Source organism: Xiphophorus hellerii, chromosome 20 (assembly GCF_003331165.1).
Source record: "Xiphophorus hellerii strain 12219 chromosome 20, Xiphophorus_hellerii-4.1, whole genome shotgun sequence".
NCBI lineage: Eukaryota > Metazoa > Chordata > Actinopteri > Cyprinodontiformes > Poeciliidae > Xiphophorus > Xiphophorus hellerii.
In genome coordinates this window covers 31,325,017-31,347,283 of record NC_045691.1, presented here as the reverse complement: position 1 = coordinate 31,347,283, position 22,267 = coordinate 31,325,017, and the positions used below count along the sequence as shown (strand labels likewise).

General features: G+C 38.8%; 1 protein-coding gene across 4 annotated transcripts in view; it reads left to right on the top strand.

The window, feature by feature from the left end:
• epha8 (eph receptor A8) overlaps positions 1–22,267 on the top strand; it is a 135,242-nt gene that overhangs the window by 48,339 nt on the left and 64,636 nt on the right. For all 4 annotated transcript variants that reach the window (XM_032549677.1, XM_032549675.1, XM_032549676.1 and 1 more), the window contains exons 3-5: positions 14,878–14,931; positions 15,402–15,545; positions 18,588–18,737. In XM_032549677.1, coding sequence (XP_032405568.1) covers positions 14,878–14,931; positions 15,402–15,545; positions 18,588–18,737 — 348 coding nt within the window. The remainder of the gene's footprint in view (positions 1–14,877; positions 14,932–15,401; positions 15,546–18,587; positions 18,738–22,267) is intronic.

The window sequence follows — 22,267 nt, the reverse complement described above, 5'->3', positions numbered from 1 at the left end:
CTGTTCAAAATCGCCAGCAACACATGAAAAATATTTTTAATAGTTAAGTCTGTCTCAAAGAGAACTGACATGTTATTGTCTAAATGAGTTGATGATATAATGACTGAAAAGAAGACATATCTTGTAATATCTATTACTAAGCCTTGTGTGAATGTGAGTGTTTTTAAGTTTGAAAAGTCCGCTGTGATTTTTTCCCACTTATGTTTTGCAGTCAGAAGGAATGTGTGTGTATAAAATCACATATGAACAATAATGCAAAGGACACATTTTGCATTGCTGTTAAAATCTGTTTTCTGTGGCAGCATTTTGCTACTAGCTTCAATATACAAACACTGATTTTGAAGATTTTCAAGGTTTTTTTTTTTTTACATATTTGTTAAAATTGTCACTGTTGTGACAGTATGGCATGAGACAGATAGTCTATGAAAAAAATTTAGCTCCTCTGCCTTCTCTCTATGGACCTGCTGTCACTTGAAGAAACACACTTCTCTGTCACAAACAACCAATCAGAGAGAGGAGGAGGGTCTTAGTGCCATCAATCATCCTCATGTACACATTGACACCTTGGCTAAGGCTTCCCCAGGCTGCATCTTCTTTACATATTTGAAACAGTTGAGATCACAGAAAAATCCTTCAACATATGAACCACAAAAAGGCGAAGTTCAACTGTGGAGAAATCAGCTTTTTTTTTCCAGCATTGATGACTCTCAAGCAACAAGGTGCATTGATACTTAATAATTTTTTTTCTGTTACTTTATTATTCTCTTTTGAGTGAATCTTGCTAAAATAGTAAAAGTAGTAGTAGTAACAGGTGAATTTGCTTGTCTGCAAGGTCCAACCTGCTTGCATACGTGGATGAGAAGAGTTGCACCTTTAATGGTTTTAATCCGGGAACATCAATAATCTGAAAGAGCAGCATCAGTCAGAACAATCAGCAGTGTTTCAGTCTTTGGAAATACCTACTAAATATTCTGGTACATTCTGAAAAAGTTAGCCAGAGTTTTTATGCACATCCATCTTGTACAAACCATCAAATTCACTCACCAGAATAATGCAGCGAAAATCAACATAAACATTAGAGGAGTTTAGAAATTGCGTTAAAAAACATTTGCTGTGTTTGTTGGAAGCCTGTAGATGGATACAAATACTCCTTTGACAATATGGCAGCATGTTCAAATGGGATCAAATTTGTAATGGCTCTTCTGCTGCCTACAAAATGGCAGCAGAATGACAACCAGCTCAGGAAATACGTTTAAGGAGTTTATTAAAAATAGGGATATGGTGGGAGGTAAGGACCATCAGGAGAGCAGTCAGAAGTGACTGCAAAGGATGGTGCTGGTGCTCTGACCCAGAGTGTGAGGACATTAAATGGCCAGAGCAACACAGTGACAATTTTTGGGAAAAGCCCACTTGCCTGGCGATGTCACAGTGGGCAAGATGAAATCCAACAAGGGGAAATCTTTGGTGATCCAGGTTGACTGTTCCGAAAATGTCTGAATCTGACTCTTTGACGAATCCAATCCAGAAAAACAGAGTCGTCCGCAATGAGGAAGGCAGTCGGCAGGATAATCAAAAAGAAAGTGGGCTAAAAGCGAGAGCTGGAGACCAGGATCTGAATCAAGAGCCATGAAGGAAGATGAGAAAATCCAATGGAATAAAAGTTCATAAAGAGAAGCTCTTTCGATTTTGACCCAAATGATTATCTTGAAATAATATTTCTTTTAAATATCTTTCTCAATCCATGTATAAGTAGTTTGTTTAGTCAAAATCTTTAACTTTTGGCCCTACTTGGAAAGTGGTATGTGTCGTACAAATAGTAAACATTACACATTGCCTTGAAAACCTCATAACTGAAATATGGTAGTGGCATCATCATGCTGTGGCAATGCTTTTCTAAAACAAAGACAAGTTAACTGATCAGCGTTGACAGGTAGAACGGTGGAGCTAAAGTCAGGGCAAATAAGGAAGAAAACCTGTTTCTCAACAGCAACACTATACAGCCAGGTTAACAATGTAGCAATTCAGTTTAATACAAATTAATGTTTTACAATGGCCCAGTCAAAGTTCACACCTAAATCTAACTGAAAATCCACTTGAAATTTGCTCAGAACCGACTAAAAACCACATTGTTTTCCCATTAACCGAGACATTTAGGGCTTTAATATGCAATATGTGAAAGAAAAATTCAAGGGTAATGAATGTTTCGTCATGTATTTAAGCCTTTTAGTTACTAATCTGTATTCCGAACAAGCAAAGGTGAAAGATTTGAAACTACAATTAAATAAATTTTTCAGCAAACAGCAACATATGTTGCATAAGTTTATCTGGGCATAAAATGAGGTTCAGAACTGTTGTTCCAGAGCCATTTTCCTTAGATCAGAGCTGAGCTCCTGCAGGTCTGATGGAAAGAAAACAAAACTGCGCATGACTCCCAAACATTTTCAGGAATTCTGAGAGAAACAGAAAAGAAAAACACACATCAGACCTCACAGGTTCTTTGATGAATGGATGCTTTGACAGTGTTTTACTGTCCCTCTTCAACACTTCCACACACACAATCACAGCTCCGGTATAAGGTCACGCTTTCCCATTCTGACAGTTTATAGACTGAGCACTGAACATGCAGGGCTTTCAGCTGCCCTCTGCTATGGCTGGTCTTAGCATGAGAATATACAACTGCAGAAAGAAAAAAAAATCATAGGTCTGCTGATCAATGCATCACATTTTAAATTATCGCATTTGAAAAGGTTGACAAAAAGAGCAAAATTAAAAAAAAAAAAACTACCTCAATTTCACAGAATGATTTTACGCTCAGTTGAGAAGGCTTTACTGGAAAGAGTAAATACGATAAAGAGGAGATGGAAACACATCCGCCGAATGAATTCTGACGTAGTGAACGTTACCTCAAATGACTGATAGCTGCATAGTTTCTGTGAAAGAATTTGGTTTCTTTGGAATCCAAAATTAAACCTAGGATGTTTGGAAAAGCTGCTTTGGAAAATTATTGATCTGTTTAACAACACTTGAGAAATAATAATAATACCGTAAAAAAAAAAAAAAAAACCTTAACATTTTATATCAGTGCAACTGTAGGTTGAACATAAAAAGTTGTATTCCCCCCTCTGGGATGGGGATCAATTTCCATTAAATAATACAAAAAAATGTCATGGAAGAAAATAAAATTAGCAGGACTGCTTCTGTTAGTTGGACGAACATTTCCATCATTTCTAAAACTGATTTTTACCACGACATGAGAGTTTGACAGTAAATTGACAGTTCATTTCTGTTAACCTAAAACTGATATCTTCTATATGTCAGTTATATACAGTATATATATATATGTATATTTACTGTAGAAATGTACACTGTTAGCCTTATGGCTGGATCTCAGATAATAGAATGTAGATGGATTTAATGAACTTGCTATATTTATTTTTTATGTTAAAACTGCTGCTAAATATGCACATGTCAAATTTTGGCTCACTGGAAAACCACTTCTTATCCTTCTCAAACAACATAGAGTTAGATCACTGCAGTTCCTTGAATGCAGCTGTAGCAAACATATTTTTTAAAGTAATTCCAGGAAAATAGGAACATTTTCAACTTGCACTTACTGTTGAGTTAAAGTGTGTGTGCTGAGGGTTAGGTCTTTATTAGCACCCTGACCTCTCCCGTATGCCGGTCTCACTTAGATGACATCATGACGGATCACGTCCTCCACTCAAGGGGCTTCTTTCTGTCCAATTTATTCAGGCAACGGTTAGGATACTCCTGTGCTGTCCCAGGAGCATCTTCCTCTGTTTTTATCTCTCCCTCTCCAACTCACACTCACACACAGTTTCACAGAACTTGTCAAACAGGGGCAGGAAGACTTCATTATCCTCCAGTCCGATCTGTGTTGGCCCTGACAGGTTCATCCACCGGACACCCAACAATCGATACCGCTGACAGTACAGCGTTTGTGTGTGCGCGTGCAGGGGTGTGTGTGTGTGTGTGTGTTTAGAGTTGGCTGGGAAAACCATAATGATGAACCAAATGATGTCAAAAGCACAAAGTATTTTGCCATGACTTTCTCCATATCCCTGTCACCTCATCTATCTCTCTCTTGAACAAACTCATAAAGTTAAAGCTGGTTTCGAGTGAACAGACTCTTCCTGAACCTTCAGGACTCGCCCACAGAGACAAACGCCTGCAGAGTTTCCAAAGCTGCATGGATATTTCTTTCAGAAAATATCTTGTTTTAGAAGAAGATAACTTTGTTGCGTTGGGTAGGTGTGTTGAGTTGCCATGACAGCCTGAGGTGCTCATGTGTTCAATTACTTACTTCACCTTACTATGAACCAGGGTCTTTATTTCTGTGGCCATTCTTCATATTAAACATCACCTGAAAATTGTGTTTCAGTGAGACGTGAGTGTGATTAAATAGTCAGATAAATAGGGCAATTAATCATAAAATAAGAAGTTTGACTTTCATTTTAGAGTCAGAATCAGCTTCAATTGCAAAGATTGTGTGCATTAGCAAGGAATTTTAACACTAAAATAAAGGACAAAGGAGACAGTACAGTATGTACACACAGGTATGTATACAGGGTTATATACAACCAGAAGTTTACATTCACTGACTAAAAATATATTCTCTCTGTCTCAAGTTACGTCAGACCAGACTTCTCTTGGTTTAGGTTGGTTAGGATTAATTGCCATCTGTCAGAAAGGAATGATGATAAAACTTTATTTATTGCCAAACAACTGTTTTCAAATTGTAATAATAACAGAAAGTGACCCTGATCACAAGTTTCCAGAGCCCATTTCTTCATACTGTGTATTGCCCCCATTAACATCAGTGACAGCTTGGAGTTTTTGTTGTGGTTGCGGATGAGGCTCTGTATTTTCTCTGATGGTAAAGCTGCCCAGTCGTCTTGGCAGGAAGCCTCCAGCTCCTGTAAGCTCCTGGACTGGGCAGCAGGAGCTGCACTTTTGAGCTCTCCCCAGAGTGGCTCTATGACGCTGAGGTCAGGAGACTGAGATGGCGTCTCCTAAACCTTCACTTTGTTCTGCTGTGGCCAATGACGGGTCGACTCAGCCTTGTGTTTTGGATCATTGTCATGTTGGAACGTCCAAGTACGTCTCGTGTGCAGCTTCCAGGCTGACGAGTGCAAATTTTCCTCCGGTATTTTCTGATAACGTGCTGCATTCATCCTGCTATCAGTTTTGACCAAGTTTCCTGTAACACATACATCCCTCTGCCTCTGTAGCTTACACATCCCCAGAGCATCAGTGATCCACCGCCGTGTTTCACAATAGGAATGGTGTATTCTTCATCAGAGAGGCCTTGTTGGCTCCTCTCCAAATGTGAATGTGTGGTTGTGGCCAAAAATAAAATTTTGGTCTCATTACTCTAAATGATTTTGCTCCAGACGTTTGAAGGTAGCTGTATGGCGCTTTGTACCAGAGATATTTTGTGGGATTTGTTTAGCAATGGCGAGTCATGCAGCCACACCACTTTTTATCATCGAGTCCTATTTTTCAGCGTGGTTATTTGTGGATTCTTTTTTGCATCGCAAACAAATTTCCTGGCTGTTTTTGCTATAATTTTGGTGGTCTGCTGGACTGGTTTCCACAGAATTTTTCCACTTCTTATTTAGAAATTGAACACTGTTGATTGAAATCATAATCAAAGGAATTGGTCGAAGTCAATAACAAGTAGAAAAGGCAGAACTGGTCCAAGAATTCATGGAGCAATAATCAGAGTCTAAACTCGGGTCAGAACCAGAATCAGAGTGACTCACAGTACAGATACAGAGAAGAGAGCAGGAGGGAGAAAACTGGTCAGGACTACAACCAGAGACAAGGCAATGGGCCTCTTGAAGACTGTAACAAGGATATGAAAAGACAACCTGCATGAGTTCAGAGCAGGTGTTTCTCTGAGCACAGGTGAGAGCGATGAGTTAATCAACAGGCAGGGGAGGGGCGGGAAGCAGCAGGGCAGCGTGGGACATGACAGAAACCAGAGAAATCATGACCACAGGACAATGTTTCTGTTTTGTTTGACTAAAAACTAGTAAAATGAAAAAAAGAGTAGGTTTTATTCTTCTTTTTCACGTTACAACTAATTTATTAAATTGTTTATAACTGCATCACAATAACACACTAACGCCAATAAGCCCCTGCTATCCCTGTGCTGAACCACATGTCAACATAAAACCCATTTTTCTCTAGAATTTTTTGGAGTTAATCGGCTCGATAATGAGCTGAGCTCTGTGAAGCTTTTGAATTAGACATCGGCCTTTTTTTTTTTCTTGTCCTCCAACAGTTTGCGAGCCTTTCTACTGCATTCAGCAGCCCCATCCTCCAGATCTGATTACACACTTCCACAACAAACCTTCAGCTAGTCTTTGAACTATCTCTGCTGCCCTCTCGATGACCGTCCGGCGCAGCATAATTGGCTTTACAAGCTCCCACGAGAGAGCAGCATGGGGCAACACCTCACAGCTACTGTGGGCTAACGGTGGTGCAAGCAGCCCATCTGTGAAAATATGTACTGAGATAAAAGAAGAAACAAAAAACAGGCAAAGGGTACATTCGAGATTATTGTTGGGTCCAGACTCCCTGGGAGTTGCAGAGGAGCTTGTGTGAGTGAATTTAGGATGTTAGACGGTGTGTTGTCATTGTGGTCCAATGCCAGAACTTTTCAAAGGAAGACAATTAAACTGTAGAAACGTCAATCAGAACCATTTAGGATAAGTAGAATGCAGTTTTTATAACAGCCATATTTTTCACCTATGAATGAAACTGATCTTGAAGTGTTGCATGAACTTTTGTGGCCTTTAATTTGTTTGTCTTTTCCATCTACAGTTGAAGTGTTTTTTGGTTTTAATTGACCCCTAAAAGTGTTATTAACCCACTCTGGTCTTCAAAGATCTTATAGGCCCGCATGACCTGCTTGTCACTACAGAAATCAATTCCTGATGTCTGAAAACACTCTTGTTTGTGTCCCCAAGTCTTCTATGCAGAAGCAAACCAAGGAGAAAATTTGCCAAAGAGTTACATCTGTCACATATGGCGAGCTCGAAAGCACAGCCTGAGAAACGGCGACTGTCAAAGAAAACGATTCTGATTGCTTCTAGGAGACTGAGCTTGTGACAAGCCATGGAAAAATGGATTTCACTTACTGCATTATCATGTCATGTGTCACTTGCGCACAAGGAATGGTTTCAGCTTTCACCAATCTCTTGACCTTGGAATCTCTGAGGAAAACGGTTGTGAAAATGTTTGAAGTGACTGTGTTGACTACAGTCAGCTACAACGTTTCAGAAGTCACTCCAGATCATTTAAGCCCACACTCTTTGCCAGTATACATTTTATTATTTCCGCCCTCTTCCTCAGATTAATTCAATTCTAAACCAAAGCTAACCTGTTAAGCCATTACCTGGCAGGATTTCTCCAGGTATTACAATCAAGTCCCCAGCCTTCATGAATATTTATGATTGTTGTCATAAAGTGTCATTTGGTAAATCATGACACTTTTAATACAAAGTTGACATTATTCAAAATGTCTTCGTTATGACAACTTGACATTAACCAAGAAATCATGATCTGACATAAATTTGTTATAAAAGTATTACTGATTAAACTTTAAAAATTATGTAGATTATGTTATTAAAGCTACAGTTTAATCAGTAATATTAGAGCCAGAAGACCTGAGTGGACTGGTAGGTTAAAACAGTGACAACAGGTTTATAATATAGTTTGGTAGTTGTATGGTCTCACTGTTGACAACGCAAATCATAGCAGAAACCAAGCAATGAAGGCCAATATTTGTAGACTTTGAGACTAGATAGCGGTAAAGGATGAACCTGAGGGGAAAGACATTAAAAATATATATATAATTTTGTTACTCTGTTGACAGGCGAGGCTGCCGTTGATCTGCCTGCAAGAAAATGAATCTCAGCAAACAGCAGATATATACAATCAAAGTCTCTATGTCAATCAATATAGTGCCTTGATCAGGTAGTGCACATCTCTAAATCTCTCATAGTCTGGTTGCTGGGAGACTGAAGGAAATGGCTTTCAGGCAACAGTCAAAATAAAGGAAAAGGAGGAAGAGAAGAGTGATAGCAGAATATCACTGAATCTAATTATGCAGTAGAAAACAGCTTAGAAGCCTTATTGAAATGACAACAAAAGACGGTTTGATTTTTGTTCAAATGATTCTTTCTTAAGTTCAGGTATGAAAACAGAATGTTGTGCCAAGTGAAGCTTTTTGCACACGATGGGATGCCTAGCGATGTGTGGAACCGGAAATATGAGCTGATTTAAATGCTGGGTGTGTTAGCTTCCCCACAGTGAGGCTGAGACTGATGGTAGAGGAGCAGAAACCAAATGAACATTAAACCTTTTCAGCTTCAGTGTCTTATACAATTTAACTAAACAAACAATATAACACATGTAAAAATATATTTTTTAGTTTCACTTATGAAACTCTTGTTTCATAAGTGTGCACACACTTTAACTACTACTTTGCTACGGCATATTTTGATAAATCTTTAGCATTTAGTGTGCTTTGGTAGGAGTCTGTCTTGACTTTGCCTGCCGACTCAGCCTAGTTTGTGACGAATGTTTCACAAACCTGTCAGACGCTACTCAGATTTTGTTCTTGGTTCAGCTAGGCTATTGTAAAATGTTAATTTTTTTAAAACAAGTGTAAAAATAATAAAAAAATACATTTATATATATTTATATATTACTTTATCTATATTCTTTTACTTTCTGGCAGTGACTTGAATGTTTTGGATCAGAACTGACTCGTATTTGAAAATATTCCTAAATTCATTCACCTTGACTGAAAAAAAAAAAGTGTTCTCCTGACTGGAACCTTTGAACAAGATTATTTAAATTTATTTATACTTTGATATTTTGATACTTTGATATTTTGATACTTTGGATTGTCAGGAATATCCAACTACAGAAGCTGAACTTTAGTTCAGGTTTATCAAGTACACTAAAATTAATATTAAGTTTGCAATCAAGACAACTGTATATTAATTAAAATTATTGCTGTTTTTTATACTCTCTGCACTCCTCTTTGCAGATTTTTTGGTTTATCATTTGTATTGCATCACATTAAAGATGGCGAATCAAAAAACAGTAACATAAACTTGGTAATTTCACAATGATTTATACTTTTTTGAGACTTCCTGTATATTTGCAGGAATATTTAACTTTTATTCATCAGTGATGCACTTTTATTTTAATATGTGTTCAATGGACATTAGTTCAGGGTGATATGACTAATTTCATGTAGGTGAAAGTGATGTGTCCAGGCGCAAATTATGTTTCCAAACAAAGAAATCACGACAAAGTTCTGAAGCAAATGTTATTAATTCAATATTAATTATTTATTTATTTATTTTTAAAGTCGATCTTTGTTGGTATGCATGTTGAAAAGCCCTGACTGAGACCCGTTAAAGGGGCTGATTTTGTGTGGCTTGCTAATTTAACTGAGCGTTAGATCAAACATGGTTCTATTTCCAGTATATCAAAACAATTTTAATCAGTTCGGCTTCAATCGAAATCACTTTGACAACGAATCCTCTTTCTTCTAACTTATTCAATTATCCAGAAATTCCCTTGAATTTTCACTGCCTCCATTTACAGCCTTTCATTATTATTATTTTTGTTGTTGTTGTTTCGTCCTGTTTTGTGGTCCCAGCATTCCTGGTGGGGGTCGAAACCATTCCACTCACTGTAATGTTTTCATCGTTTTACCATCACTTGCAGACACTCTGTCCTGTAAAACAAAACGGAGGGAAAAAAAGCATCTTTGAATAGATAGCAGTTGCACCGTCTCATCCACTGATCCCAGACCAGTGCAATTAACACTTCCATTCCAGAAAGGTTATCGCTGTCAAAGAGCCCAGACAGACATGGTTGTACACACACACCCACATGCAAAGTTATTAAGTCTTTTCTGGTTGTGTAGCTGATAATGTAAGAGCCAGAAAGGTGTTGGCCAGGTCCTGATATTTCCACAGAGTTAATATGCAGACCTGTTACTTTACATAAAGTGCAGCATCAAGCCTGGAAATGCCACCTACAAACTTACCTTGACATACACACACGTGCATGCATTACCCCCACAACCATTTTGCTTCACCTTTAGTTACTTTCTCTTTGTCCTCCTCTCCGTTTTCTGTCCCTGTTCTCCCTCTGCCTGTGAGCTCCGAAGAAGCTCCCATCACATTCACTAATCTGAAATTAGATCTTTCAAAGAAGACACCGTTCATCAGCTTTGTCTCCGTCTTTGATGCCTCTCCTCGTAAAAAAAAAAAAAAGGAAAAGAAAATACATGTCTGTTGCTTCTGCATGATTAGAGTAAGACAAGGGCAAAGAAAAAACAGCGAGGGAGGCAAAGATGCAATGCAGTGTGACGTCATGGACGCCAGCTTAACCAATCGGCCTCCGCGACGAAGGAATTAGAACAGAGCAGCAAACTCTGAGATGGTTTTTGCTGTTTTTCTCCAGAACCTTGAAATGCTTCCCATGGAGCCACAACACAGCTTTATGGTCTTACTGAGAAAAAGAGCTTGTTGCCCAAATTCTGATTATCCATGGCTTCATCCATCCTCTCGTCAATGCAGCTTAGTTACCTTTCCTCCTTTTCAGAAAACCACCAGCTATGATGTCACCACCGCCATGCTTCATGGTTGGGATGGTGTCCTGGGGTTTGAACTCATCCTTCCTCTTCTTCTGTGGTCAACAGTGATGGCATAGTTACTTTGAAAAAGTAACTATAATCAGATTACTGATTACTCCTTCAAAATGTAACTCATTTAGATTACTGACTACTTGATTTGAAAAGTAACTAAGTTACATTAAAAGTAACTTTTTAGTTACTTTCAGCAGCTGCTAACAACAACGCTCTGCCACCTGTGAAAATTACATTGAGCTTTGCCAAAACTTAATTAATTTCAAATTATTTTATAATGGTAACTTCAACAATGTATCTCCAGTTATAAGGTTGAACTGAAGGGGAGATTGTTTAATGGTTACAACAGTACAAAAAAAACTTTAGTAATTTGTGCATGTTTTCGTGTGTTCCCGTATTGACTGGAAAACTACAAATAGGATTTTAGACCCTCCATCTGTCGACTCCATAACGCACTTCTGTGAACTAGATAATGTCTGCATGGGGAAAGGCCTGTAGGTCAAAATAGGTCATTTTATTATGAAACATCAATGTGTTAAACTTTTCTGGCTAATCGCATGCAATAAAACGCTAACGTTGACAGCCCAGTGAGCCTCCTCTGGATCATCCAGGACATCCCTCTTCAGTCTGCTTTCATCCTACTCTTGCTCGTTTGCCTAGTTTGAATTTGCAATTGAACTCTTACGAAAACCAAAAAAGCAAACCCTGGTCCGCCTGCAAACCTGAGTCTATGTCCGGTTTTCCTTTGAGCAGTATTATGTAAAATAAATTTTTTTGAGTTTTATTTCATGGTATAATGAATTCACACATCAAAAACATATCTCAAGTGTTGCCCTGATTGGTTCATATAGGTTTGAGAAATTCTTTAATCTCCATGGTAACCATTCAGCTGTGCAAAACCCCTGGGACCTAGCTTCTCCTTGGAGCTGCAGTGTCCAAGTGTCCGAGCTTCTGCCTCACAGTGCCCTCCCTCACCCGCAACTCTCACACTCAGCTCCTTCAGACTAGCTAACAGCAATTAGCAAACACCTGGTGGAACTGCGCATCTGCTGAACGTATTATAGGAGCTACTTCTTAGTGCAACCCTGGTAAAAACTTTGTTAAAGGGTTAATAGAGGAGCCCTGTTTTGATGACTTTCTGTAGGAAGAGTTTCAGAAACATCTGGAGTTTTAAAGAGACAGAAGTCCTAATTCAAGGCCTCAAAATTCTTTTTAGGCATATTTGATATATATCCCATTTTTATAACAACTGAAGATATTGCAATTACTAGATTGTGCTACAAACTTATCTTTGTAGCTGGGAACTACAATGTACTGCCCCATTAAAGACATTTATAACTCAAAATTTCTGACATTGATTAATTTTTTTCAACTTCATGTCGTGTGTGAGTTGTTTTGTTCCTCCTCTACCACATTAGATTTTTCCTGATCAGAAATTAGAAAATAATGTTATCAAGTTGACAGGAAAACATACACTCAGTTCGGTCTGCTGTCCTTTGAACACATTTCTTTAGCCGTTTGTTTCTAGGGAACAAGTATACGTGGATTTTCTGTATTGTTTAGCGCTGAATAACTCCGGTTCGGCCATCAACAGAGTTAAAGTAAATGATGCAAGAAAGCTGAAAAACTGGTTGTGAGCACACTGATGGTGAGACAGTATAATGAGGGAGATAGGAAGGTTATACACTCCACTAATTAGCCAGGGTCTTCACAAGTTCAAGGACAGTTTCAATTTAGCTGATAAAGATGAGAGGATGAGGGGAGAGTAAAAGCTGAAATGAGTCCTGCACCTTAATTATCCCTGTGGTCTTTGGCTCGTAGAGCCTGAGAGGCTGTGTGAGTGTCTCGGCCCAGCCTGCTGGGGGCCAGGAGGTTTGGGGTTAGAGAGGGTGGAGGGTTTCTGTGGAGAATCCCAAGCGTCTCATCCAGGCTGAGTTCAGCAAGGATCATCCCACAGCGTCCAGGAGTCTAGGCTTTCCCTTTCAATTACTCCACCTTCCTTACAAGACTGCTCAAACCCAAGAGAGTCATCTGTAACACCAGGGTTAAACAAGCAGAGATGTCCTCCATCATGCCTGCACTTCTACTGCACTTGCCCCAGTGAATAAGGCAGAGAAAATTAACAGAGCTACGTAGAGAGCCAGAATTAAAGGTTTCTTTTCTACACCCAAAGGGACAGTCCCCAGACATGTTTGCCGTAGGGTACAGTTGTTGGAATAACCCCCAGCAATTATAGTTTTACCATTAATAACCTTAAAATGGAGGGAAATACTCCAACCTCATGAGAGAGATGTAAGCTCTTGGTACACTACAAAACATTCATGTAGGGTGTTTTCACACCCAGTCAACCAAAGTTGGGGACAAAAATTACATTAAATTTGCTACATTTTCGGCTGGTGTGGTTCTCTTTTGCACTGTCTCAAATGAACCAAAACTTTTAAAAAACATTTTAAAAGTTCAGTGGTTCTGGTGGCGCTGCACCAAGAACCACTGAAGGAAAAAAACACAAGAACCTCCAAAGAAGACACTAAGCGCAACTTCCTTCTTCACGAAATGTAAACAGAAATGGAGTTGTGTAATTTTTTTAAATTTTTTAAGATTTTTAGTGGTTGTAAAATCTAACATGCTAGACCCGTGTGTTGTTTGTTTTGGTTGTATTTACCCATAATGCCCTGTGTTACACTCCACTTTCTGCTTTTCACATTCAAACCACTTCAATCGAACCTAGACCTACAGTATGTTTGTAGTCAGACCAGAGTTCACTTTTTTGGTTTCCATCAAAGTTCAATTGATCCTTCAAACCAACCAGAGTTTCTAGACAAACTGGAGTTTGATTAAAGCGGACTAAACCCTTAGATGGAAGCTACCCGAATCGCATCGCCCTTTTCCTTGAGTGAAACCCATAGTGAAGATTTTCACTCAACTTCTATTGAAGCTGAAACTGTTTTCTCTGTTAAGAAAAGGAAATTAAAAATGGATTGCTTCCACTTCTTATTCAAACCCCTTCAAAATGTGCAAATCTCTTAAAACCACAGTCATTCTTAGCATAATAGAAAGATTATTTTAATATTACAGTATTTAAGGGTGAAATGATAAAAACTACATGCAACATTCTAGTTTTAAGAAGTTTAATAAATTTGAGGAAACCGATTGCCTTATTGTGTGTTAGAAACATTTAAATATTTATTTAACGCTCATTTAAAAACAGACCAATGCTAAAACATTTCAAAGTTTCTGAAAACATTTTCAGGTTTTTGCTTTTCTTTCATTTAATAATTAGGGAAGGGAAGTATAATTAGAATTTTAACTACCTGCCAGTGATACTCTGTTATATACAATTAGTTCTTGCACTTTAGCTGAATTTGAGACAAAGTTTTAACATGTAAACAGTTTTTACTTCTGATCTGCCAGCACAAATCTAAGAGCATTTCTTACAGGAATAAAAACAGCTCGATTAAATCTAAAAACGTGGATATGTTCTAAAAATTCCTCTAACATTTCTATTGTTTGTGAGCTTTGGATTGACACGTCAATTTTTAGCAAAGCTGGTGACTGTTGTTTATTTCCAATCATATTTCATAAAATTCAACTGTACGTCTAAATCTGCAACAATAAATGAATCATATGCTATAGTTTTACGCTAAAAAATGTCTATCTCTTACCCTGACATAAAAACGATCCAAGCTTATGATTCCTTGCGGTTTCTTGTTCAATATTTCCGATGTGGTGTGACACACATATTACCGCAGTGATACAGTGAGATAATTGAATTAGCGCCGACCAGAAGCATTCGGTAAACAATAGAAATCTAATCACCTACACGAGGGCCATCTAATTAAAGGGAAATGTGTCCTGCTGGAATAGCATTAAGTGAATTTCAACACTTATGAAATGTAGAACAAACGACTGCATGTCCTCAGTCTAGTTTTCCAGAACTCCAACCAGGAATTCAACTGCATATTTTAAAAAGCTCATTTTTTATTGAGGCTGCTATCCTGGGACTGTCAGGGGAAAAAAAAAAAATCTGAACAATGCATGAGAATCATTGAATAAATATGAGTAAATTGAGTAAATATGAATCTCTGTTGCATGATTTGCTGCATGATGTGAATCGGAGAAACCGTGATTAATCAGCGGTCATGTTCTTTTCTCTTTCCTTTTTATTTTTGCAGTGGGATGCCATTAACGAGATGGACGAGTATTTTACCCCGATTCACACATACCAGGTGTGTTCTGCACAGCCCTCACAGCTTGTGTTTGGGTTGGAACTAATATCCGATACATTTCTTAACAACTTCAACATCGTCACCTTTCTAAAACAATGGCCTAAGTCAGTGGTGGTTCTGCAAAAATCTTTTTTTTTTTTTTGTCAAAAAAAATGACAAGCCATTATTTTAGGAAGGTGACGATAAGTTGATAAGAGCAGCAATCTTGACCAATTGCTGCTCGGTCAAGATTGCTATATATTTTATTTTATTTTAAATAAAAAATAAAATATTTTCTTATTTTAAATAAAAAATAAAATAAAAAGAACCTTTTACTACGATGTCAACTGCTCACAAACGTTTAACAAAATGTTACTTCAAACATCCTGAACTATCCCTCAAGGGGTTACCTACCTTTTTTTTGCTTCAGGTTTCCACATGTAATGTTGCCTTTGGTAGTGATCTTACGATGGCGTTGTCCTCTGCATTAGGTGTGTAACGTGATGAGCCCCAGTCAGAACAACTGGCTGAGGTCTGGCTGGATCCCTCGAGAAGGAGCCAGGAGGATCTACATCGAGGTCAAGTTCACCCTGAGAGACTGCAACAGCATGCCTGGAGTTCTGGGTACCTGCAAGGTAACGTACTCTGTCAACCAATCCAGCAGCCGGAAAATCAAACTCAGTTCTTATTAGGATCTGATGTTGATTTTAAAATTTGACTATTTTGGAAGGGCTTGAGGTGCAACATCTGGCACTGCTGGAGTAGACTTTAGCTCCCTTGTCACTTCTAACAGGCTAAAGTGTTTAAATAAAACAGAAGAAATGTAGGAAGAAAGTCACACAGCTGGAGTATGTAACTTCAATAAACAATATGATTTTTGCATATTTGTTCAAACTGTCACCGTGTTGCGACGATATACGATGAGCGCCTCCGCCCTGTGGTCCTGCTGCCATCTGCAGAAATTTACCGCGCCTGGTCAAAAACAACCAATCAGAGACAGGAGGAGGGTCTTAACGCTGTCAATCAGTTTCAGGTACATGCTTCTCAGACCTTACCCCTCTGCTCTCTGCTGCACTACAGGAAGTTCTGGACACCAGAGTCTGCCATGAATGCTAAGGCTAATAGTTAGCATGGCCAATGACAGCAGAGAAACAGTTTTCTTTTAACGGTAATTTGTTTCTCCACCATTAGCACATTGAGCAGGGTGCACACAGGCATCATTATCTGAACTAAGACCCTCCTCCTTTCTCTGATTGGTTGTTTGACTGGGAGCAGTGTATTTCTGCAGATGGCTGTAGGAGCACTGGGACGAGGCAGAGGAGCTCAATTTTCTTTTCACAGTTTACGTGTCTCTTGCTGTCATGATGTTTCAATAAATATCTAAAACAAAAACATGTTTATAAATACAAACTGCAGCATTTACATACTGCAACTGTAAATAGCCCGAATTAATTCTGTCGAGCGGGCGCAGTTGGTAGCACTGTTGCCTTGCAGCAAGAAGGTCCTGGGTTCGATTTCCGGTCCGAGGGTCTTTCTGCATGGAGTTTGCATGTTCTCCCTGTGCATGGTGGGTTCTCTCCAGGTACTCTGGCTTCCTCCCACAGCCCAAAAACATGACTGCCTAGGTGTGTGTGTGCGTGCATGGTTGTGTGTCCTGTCTGTCTCTGTGTTGCCCTGCGACAGACTGGTGCTCTGTCCAGGGTGACCCCGCCTCTCGCTCAAAAGGTTTTCTGCAGATAGGGCACCAGCACCCCTCCAGACCCCACTAGGGACAAGAGTGTCAGAAAATGGATGGATGGATAATTCTATCGACATACTAATGGATCTTGTTGCAGATCCAAACCCAAAGTGGCACTACATTTTAAGCACTCAAACCCACATCTGATAAACTTTCAGTAAAATTCAATCTTTGCAAACTGCTATCATATAAACTGCCCATTGTGTAGTTGATACAGTTTGTTGGTTCTTTATGCTGCAGTTTTCACCAATCTTTGGCTCTTCAATCATGTCCAGTCTGAATCAGATCCTTGAGTAGTTAGCAATAACTCAACTCAGACTGTGCTTCTTTTTATCTGTTTGTCTTGTCCCAGAGTTGCAAGTTGAGACAAGTGGGACATTTCAAAGACAAACTAAAAAACAAAAACGCAATTAAGCAATGTTGCTTAAGTCAACATCATCTGAGGCTGATGAATGTCATTTAGAGCTAAATACCGTCAGCATTAATTAATTTACACATGATTATTTTCTAAACTGTGTAAACAAAAATTCGAGTGGAGACACGGCCTCCCTGCTGCGGATGTATGTTTTTCATCAGCTGTGAATATTTATGCAGATATATGTTTATTCACTGGCAGCTTGATGGTTAGCGCTGTGGCTAATAGTTGCTGGTGTAATCCTGACTCAGAGTTTCTCTCTTTAGGGTTTGTATCTTCTCCCCACGGTCCAAAACTAAGCAGGTTGGCTCAATTGTAGATGAAATCCCCCTTCCCCAAACCAAAATATTTATCAATGGCAATTTTTTATTTCCTTGTTATTTTTTATTGTTTTTGGATGTTTATATTGCCGTCCATTTCCAATATTGTGTACAGAATTATTAGTCTTTCTGTGGGAGGACGTACATTATGCTATAACCGCTATTTTACTTAAAAATGGTTTCAAAAGCAACTATACTATCAATATTGTTTATCACAATCATTTCTGGGACAATTAATCATCCAGTAAAATTTGTTACATTTATAGGCCTGATATTATATGCAGAAACTTTGAGGTTTTATGAAGTACACAGTTATGTACCAGTCTGGGCCATGAAGATGTGGCACAGACTAGTACATAACTGTGAAGCAAAGAAAAGGATACACGGCTTTCAACAACGTGGACAAATAAAATCTGAAAAGTTTGTTGTGAATTTATGTTTAACCTCCTGAGTGAACACTTTGTGTAGTGTGTACTTTATCTGAAGTATTTTGGGCTTTGTCTCTCCCGGGTTTGCACATCTACAGTTTTTGCCCATTCATGCTCAGTCAAACTGGATGCCAATCACAGCTTTCAAAAATGTCATCTTCCATCCTTGTTTCAAGTTTGTTTTGCAGCCTCTAATATTTAATTACTCACCATAAACCAGGTTTTACTAGCCAGGTGTCTTCTGAAGGCAATTTGATTTTGTTTAAGGGGTGTCTGAACAAACGGGGGTCGTTACAAAGGCACAACAAAATGATGTTTAGTTAAAAAAATATGAAAATCATTTATCCTTTTCCGACTTAATAAATATGTATTGTTGATTTTTTACTTTATTCTAAATCTGGAAAAGTAAAAACAGTTTGAATATTTTCACACAGTTCTACAGAATGCTTTGTAAGAACTATTAAGCGATGTCTATCACAGTTATGACCAACAAAGGCTTTTAGATGTTCCTAATGAATGTCCCAACGTTTGACCATTCTGACTGTAAAAAAAAAAAAATCGCCTTTTATAATTAACATTTAAGGTACTCAGAGTGAAAAGGCCTTCTACTGGATTATGGAAAACTCAGTGCAACACAACATTTCTTCTGCTCACCTGTGAAACTTGATGTACGCTCCTATGATGTGACGTAATCATTCTTTACCTATTAACACAGAACCGGGTTCACTGACGGTAGCACACGCTCAGAGCTTGTTGTTACTGTGTCCGTTGTCCAGGAAACCTTCAACCTGTTCTACTATGAGTCGGACAGAGCCGTGGGCTCGGCCATACGGGAGAACCAGTTCATTAAGATTGACACCATTGCTGCAGACGAGAGCTTCACAGGCGTGGACCTGGGGGTCCGCAGACTGAAGCTCAACACTGAGGTATGAACTGTGTGGATTTACACGACTTGCTGCTCACACTTTGCAGCACTACTTCATCTCATGTAGCACTATGAAGATGCTTTTTCTATGTTCATCAAGATTCACTCACAGTGCTTGAAGTGAAATGGAGAGCTTGCCAGTACTTATGACTAATTTGGCTGATCTGACCACTTGGGGGAACTCTTAGATCCATAAATATGATTAAAGGCACAAAGTCTGGGGTGCTGTGGTGGAGCAGGGGTTAAGCACAACCCACATAAGGAGGTCTTAGTCCTCATCGCGGACTAAGGCCGCAGGTTCGAATCCCAGCCTGGTGACCTTTGCCGCATATCTTCCCTCTCTGTCATTTCCCTTCTTTCCTGTCATAGCACTTTCAAATAAAGACCACTAGAGCCAAAAATACCTTTAAAACAAAACAGCAAAGTCTAAATGATGAGGTGACCACACCCTTCATCCCACTACACGTGTACTGTTCAGACAATTGAAACTGCAGCAAAGGTAGCTAGATTATAACAGGAAATAGAATCATCTATTTCTTAATGCTTAAACTGACGGCCAACATAGGATAGAAAACAGGGCTGAGCCAGAAAACAATATCTATCGTGATAGACACATGATCAATTCCGATAGAAAATGTGTCCAATTGAGAACTGCATGGCATTCTGGGGGATGTAGGCAGAGGAAAGAATAAACTGCCCAACCTCTCACATCTCAGCTAACGCTCAGTCTTTGGTTACCTTGCAACAACTTATGTAACGTGCGCAGCAGCATTCTTGTTGCCCCCCAAAAACTGGAGCATACGTCACTCCTCAGAGGTGGACTGAAGTTAGACACAAAACGGAGGTCATGACGGCTTGTTAGGGCCGTTGTAGATGAAAAAAGGGAGCAAATTTCTGTCATAAACCTCAGAAATTTTGAGATTAAGCTTAGAAATTTTAAAGAACAAAACTGGAATGTTTTGAGTTTGAAAAGTTGAACGTTTGCTAGAAAAAAATATAAATTTTGAGTGTCATCAGAGATTTTGTAGAAAAACATGGAAGTATCTAGAGTCAAAAATGTTCACTTTTGGAAATTTGACCTTTGCTGGACTGAGTTTCAAAAGTGGAAGATTTGGGGAACATTTGGAAATTGCCTTTTTTTTTATTTCTGAGATAAATCTCAAAAATGATTTTGGTGAAAATTTACTCCCTTTTTCCCACCTGCAACAAAACTAGGAAATGTCCAAATTTTCCACTTTTGAAACTGGATGTGTTCACCAAACACGCAAAGGAAAAATTTTACGATGCTTTCTCTTTGATGCACTGACTCGCAGAGGAAACTGCTCAGCAGGAAACAGTGTTCACATTGACACGAGAAATGGAGAGAATCAGTGTGCTTGATTTTTATTTATTTTTTTGCCATTTTGCCCAGCCCTAATAGAAAACATTGTAATATTGTCTGTGGTTTTAGTTGTTATAAAGTCAAAGAATATCCTGAAGAGCCTCTTCTTGTCTTATACCTTCAAATTTAATACTGGATAGTGCAAATTTAATACAACAGACACACTACAAATTGTTGCAAAGATTTGTAGTTTACAATCTTCAGAGTCAAGTAGAGATACGTTAGTCAAATTATTCCAATGATCTGGCTTTTAATATATGGCTAGCATCTTCCTTTTCTTCCTCCACCAATTTAACATGAGAAATGTGAAGCTTTTCTGTTGTATGTCCCAATATTTCTTTTCTTAATGCTTGTTTTATTAAAATAAGAATCCAAATAGATCATCTCAAGCCTGATGTATTGGGCGGTTTCTCAGAGTTCCCAGTGTTGCCACTGAACTATTAAAAACACTCCAGACCTACCGTGGCAATATGTTTCTTCATCCATCACAGACACACACACACACACACACACACGCACTCTGTAAATGGTTTATTTTTATTCAGTCCAACATACAACAGTGTAGCTGTGAGAATTTCTCACTTAAAAGTGGATTAATCTACCCACGAAAATAGTTCCCAAGAAACGTCCCATTTACTCCCGTTAAGGTTAAATTCCTGGCATGTATAAGTGCCGCCTAATGCTTCTGTGGCGGAGCACTTAAAGTCTGATTTGTTGACAGCGAAAAATAAAATCACCAACCTTATCCTGCAAAGCTGATTTTCTGCACACACTCAGACATGAGAAAAGTAATGCCTTTTGAAACTGGTTGATTTTGGGGCACATAATGTAGAGCCGCACCGTCTTCTGAAATGTTGTTATGCTTTTTAAAAGTGTCAAAGCATACACCATACTTACAGCGAGTAAACCAATTGGATTTTTTATTTGTTGAGCAGAACCTTGGAAGCCCTCTGCAGCAGCATCCGTGTGCTTCAGATACACAAATCTAAAAGCAAAGTGAAACGATTGGATGTAAAGAAAGGGCAGATACTCACAATTGGTCAGAAATGTCTGTTTTTCCTCTGAAGACTTTATGTGACGGAACGACACATCATAGTTTATCAGTGTGTAGTAGAAAAAGAAAACGAGAAACAGTTTTTAAAACTAGTACAATGAAAGATTAATTTTTCAGAACACTTACCATAATCTCTGAAACCTCTAAATAAAATCCGGCGCAAGAAATGTTGTAAACATAATTAACATGTTTTTCATTAAAACTCAGTATAAGTTCAGCTGTTCTTTTCTGACCTCCGAAGTTTTAAGCAGAGTTACGGTAGAAGATATTATCTCAAACTTTAAGCTTCTCACAGTGCATGGGTCAGTTTACAGTGCGGTGAATGAATTGATCATTATACAGTCCTTTTCTGGTCATACTGACCACTCAGTGCTGTTTTTGTGATGGCCGCTCCTACACACTAATTTTGCTCTTGGTGTAGCTGAAGTTATTAATCTGACAAGCTGCTTAAATGGTAAATTTCCTGAACTCGAATGACGGTTTTTGAAGTCTGGTGGACTCCATAGCACTTCACACTACATTTAATCATTCACACACACATTCACACACTGATGGCGGTAAGTTATTAGATAGTAGCCACAGCTTCCCTGATGCAGATGGCGAAGCTGCCATGCACCAGCGCCACCTGTTGGGCCCTCTGACCACCACCAGCAGGCAAAGCGGGTGAAGCGCAATGACTGAGACAGACGGGGTTTGAACCAGCAACCCACTAGTTACAGGAACTCCTGTCACAGTCACCACCATTGGCAATTTTTTTTACCTTTTGTTCCTCAGTGTTTTAAGTTTTTTTTAGATGATTTGCTGCTTTTTAATCTCACCCCTCTTCATGTTGGCAGACAGGTGCTACAGTTGCTTGTGATTTTATGATTAAAATCACAAGCAATCATGGTAAAACTAAACTGAGCTGAGCGTTAATCTGCTAATTTAAGATTTATTAAGTAGGCTGATTGCTTGTTTCCCACATCAGGCCCAGCGTGGTGTGGATAGATTTTTATTTCCGTAATCATTGAAAATATTGTGTCGAAACTCAACGTTGCACTTCTTCAGGTGATCCTGGTCTGATGTTAGAGTTTGCTTGATAATCGGAAAAAGTAAA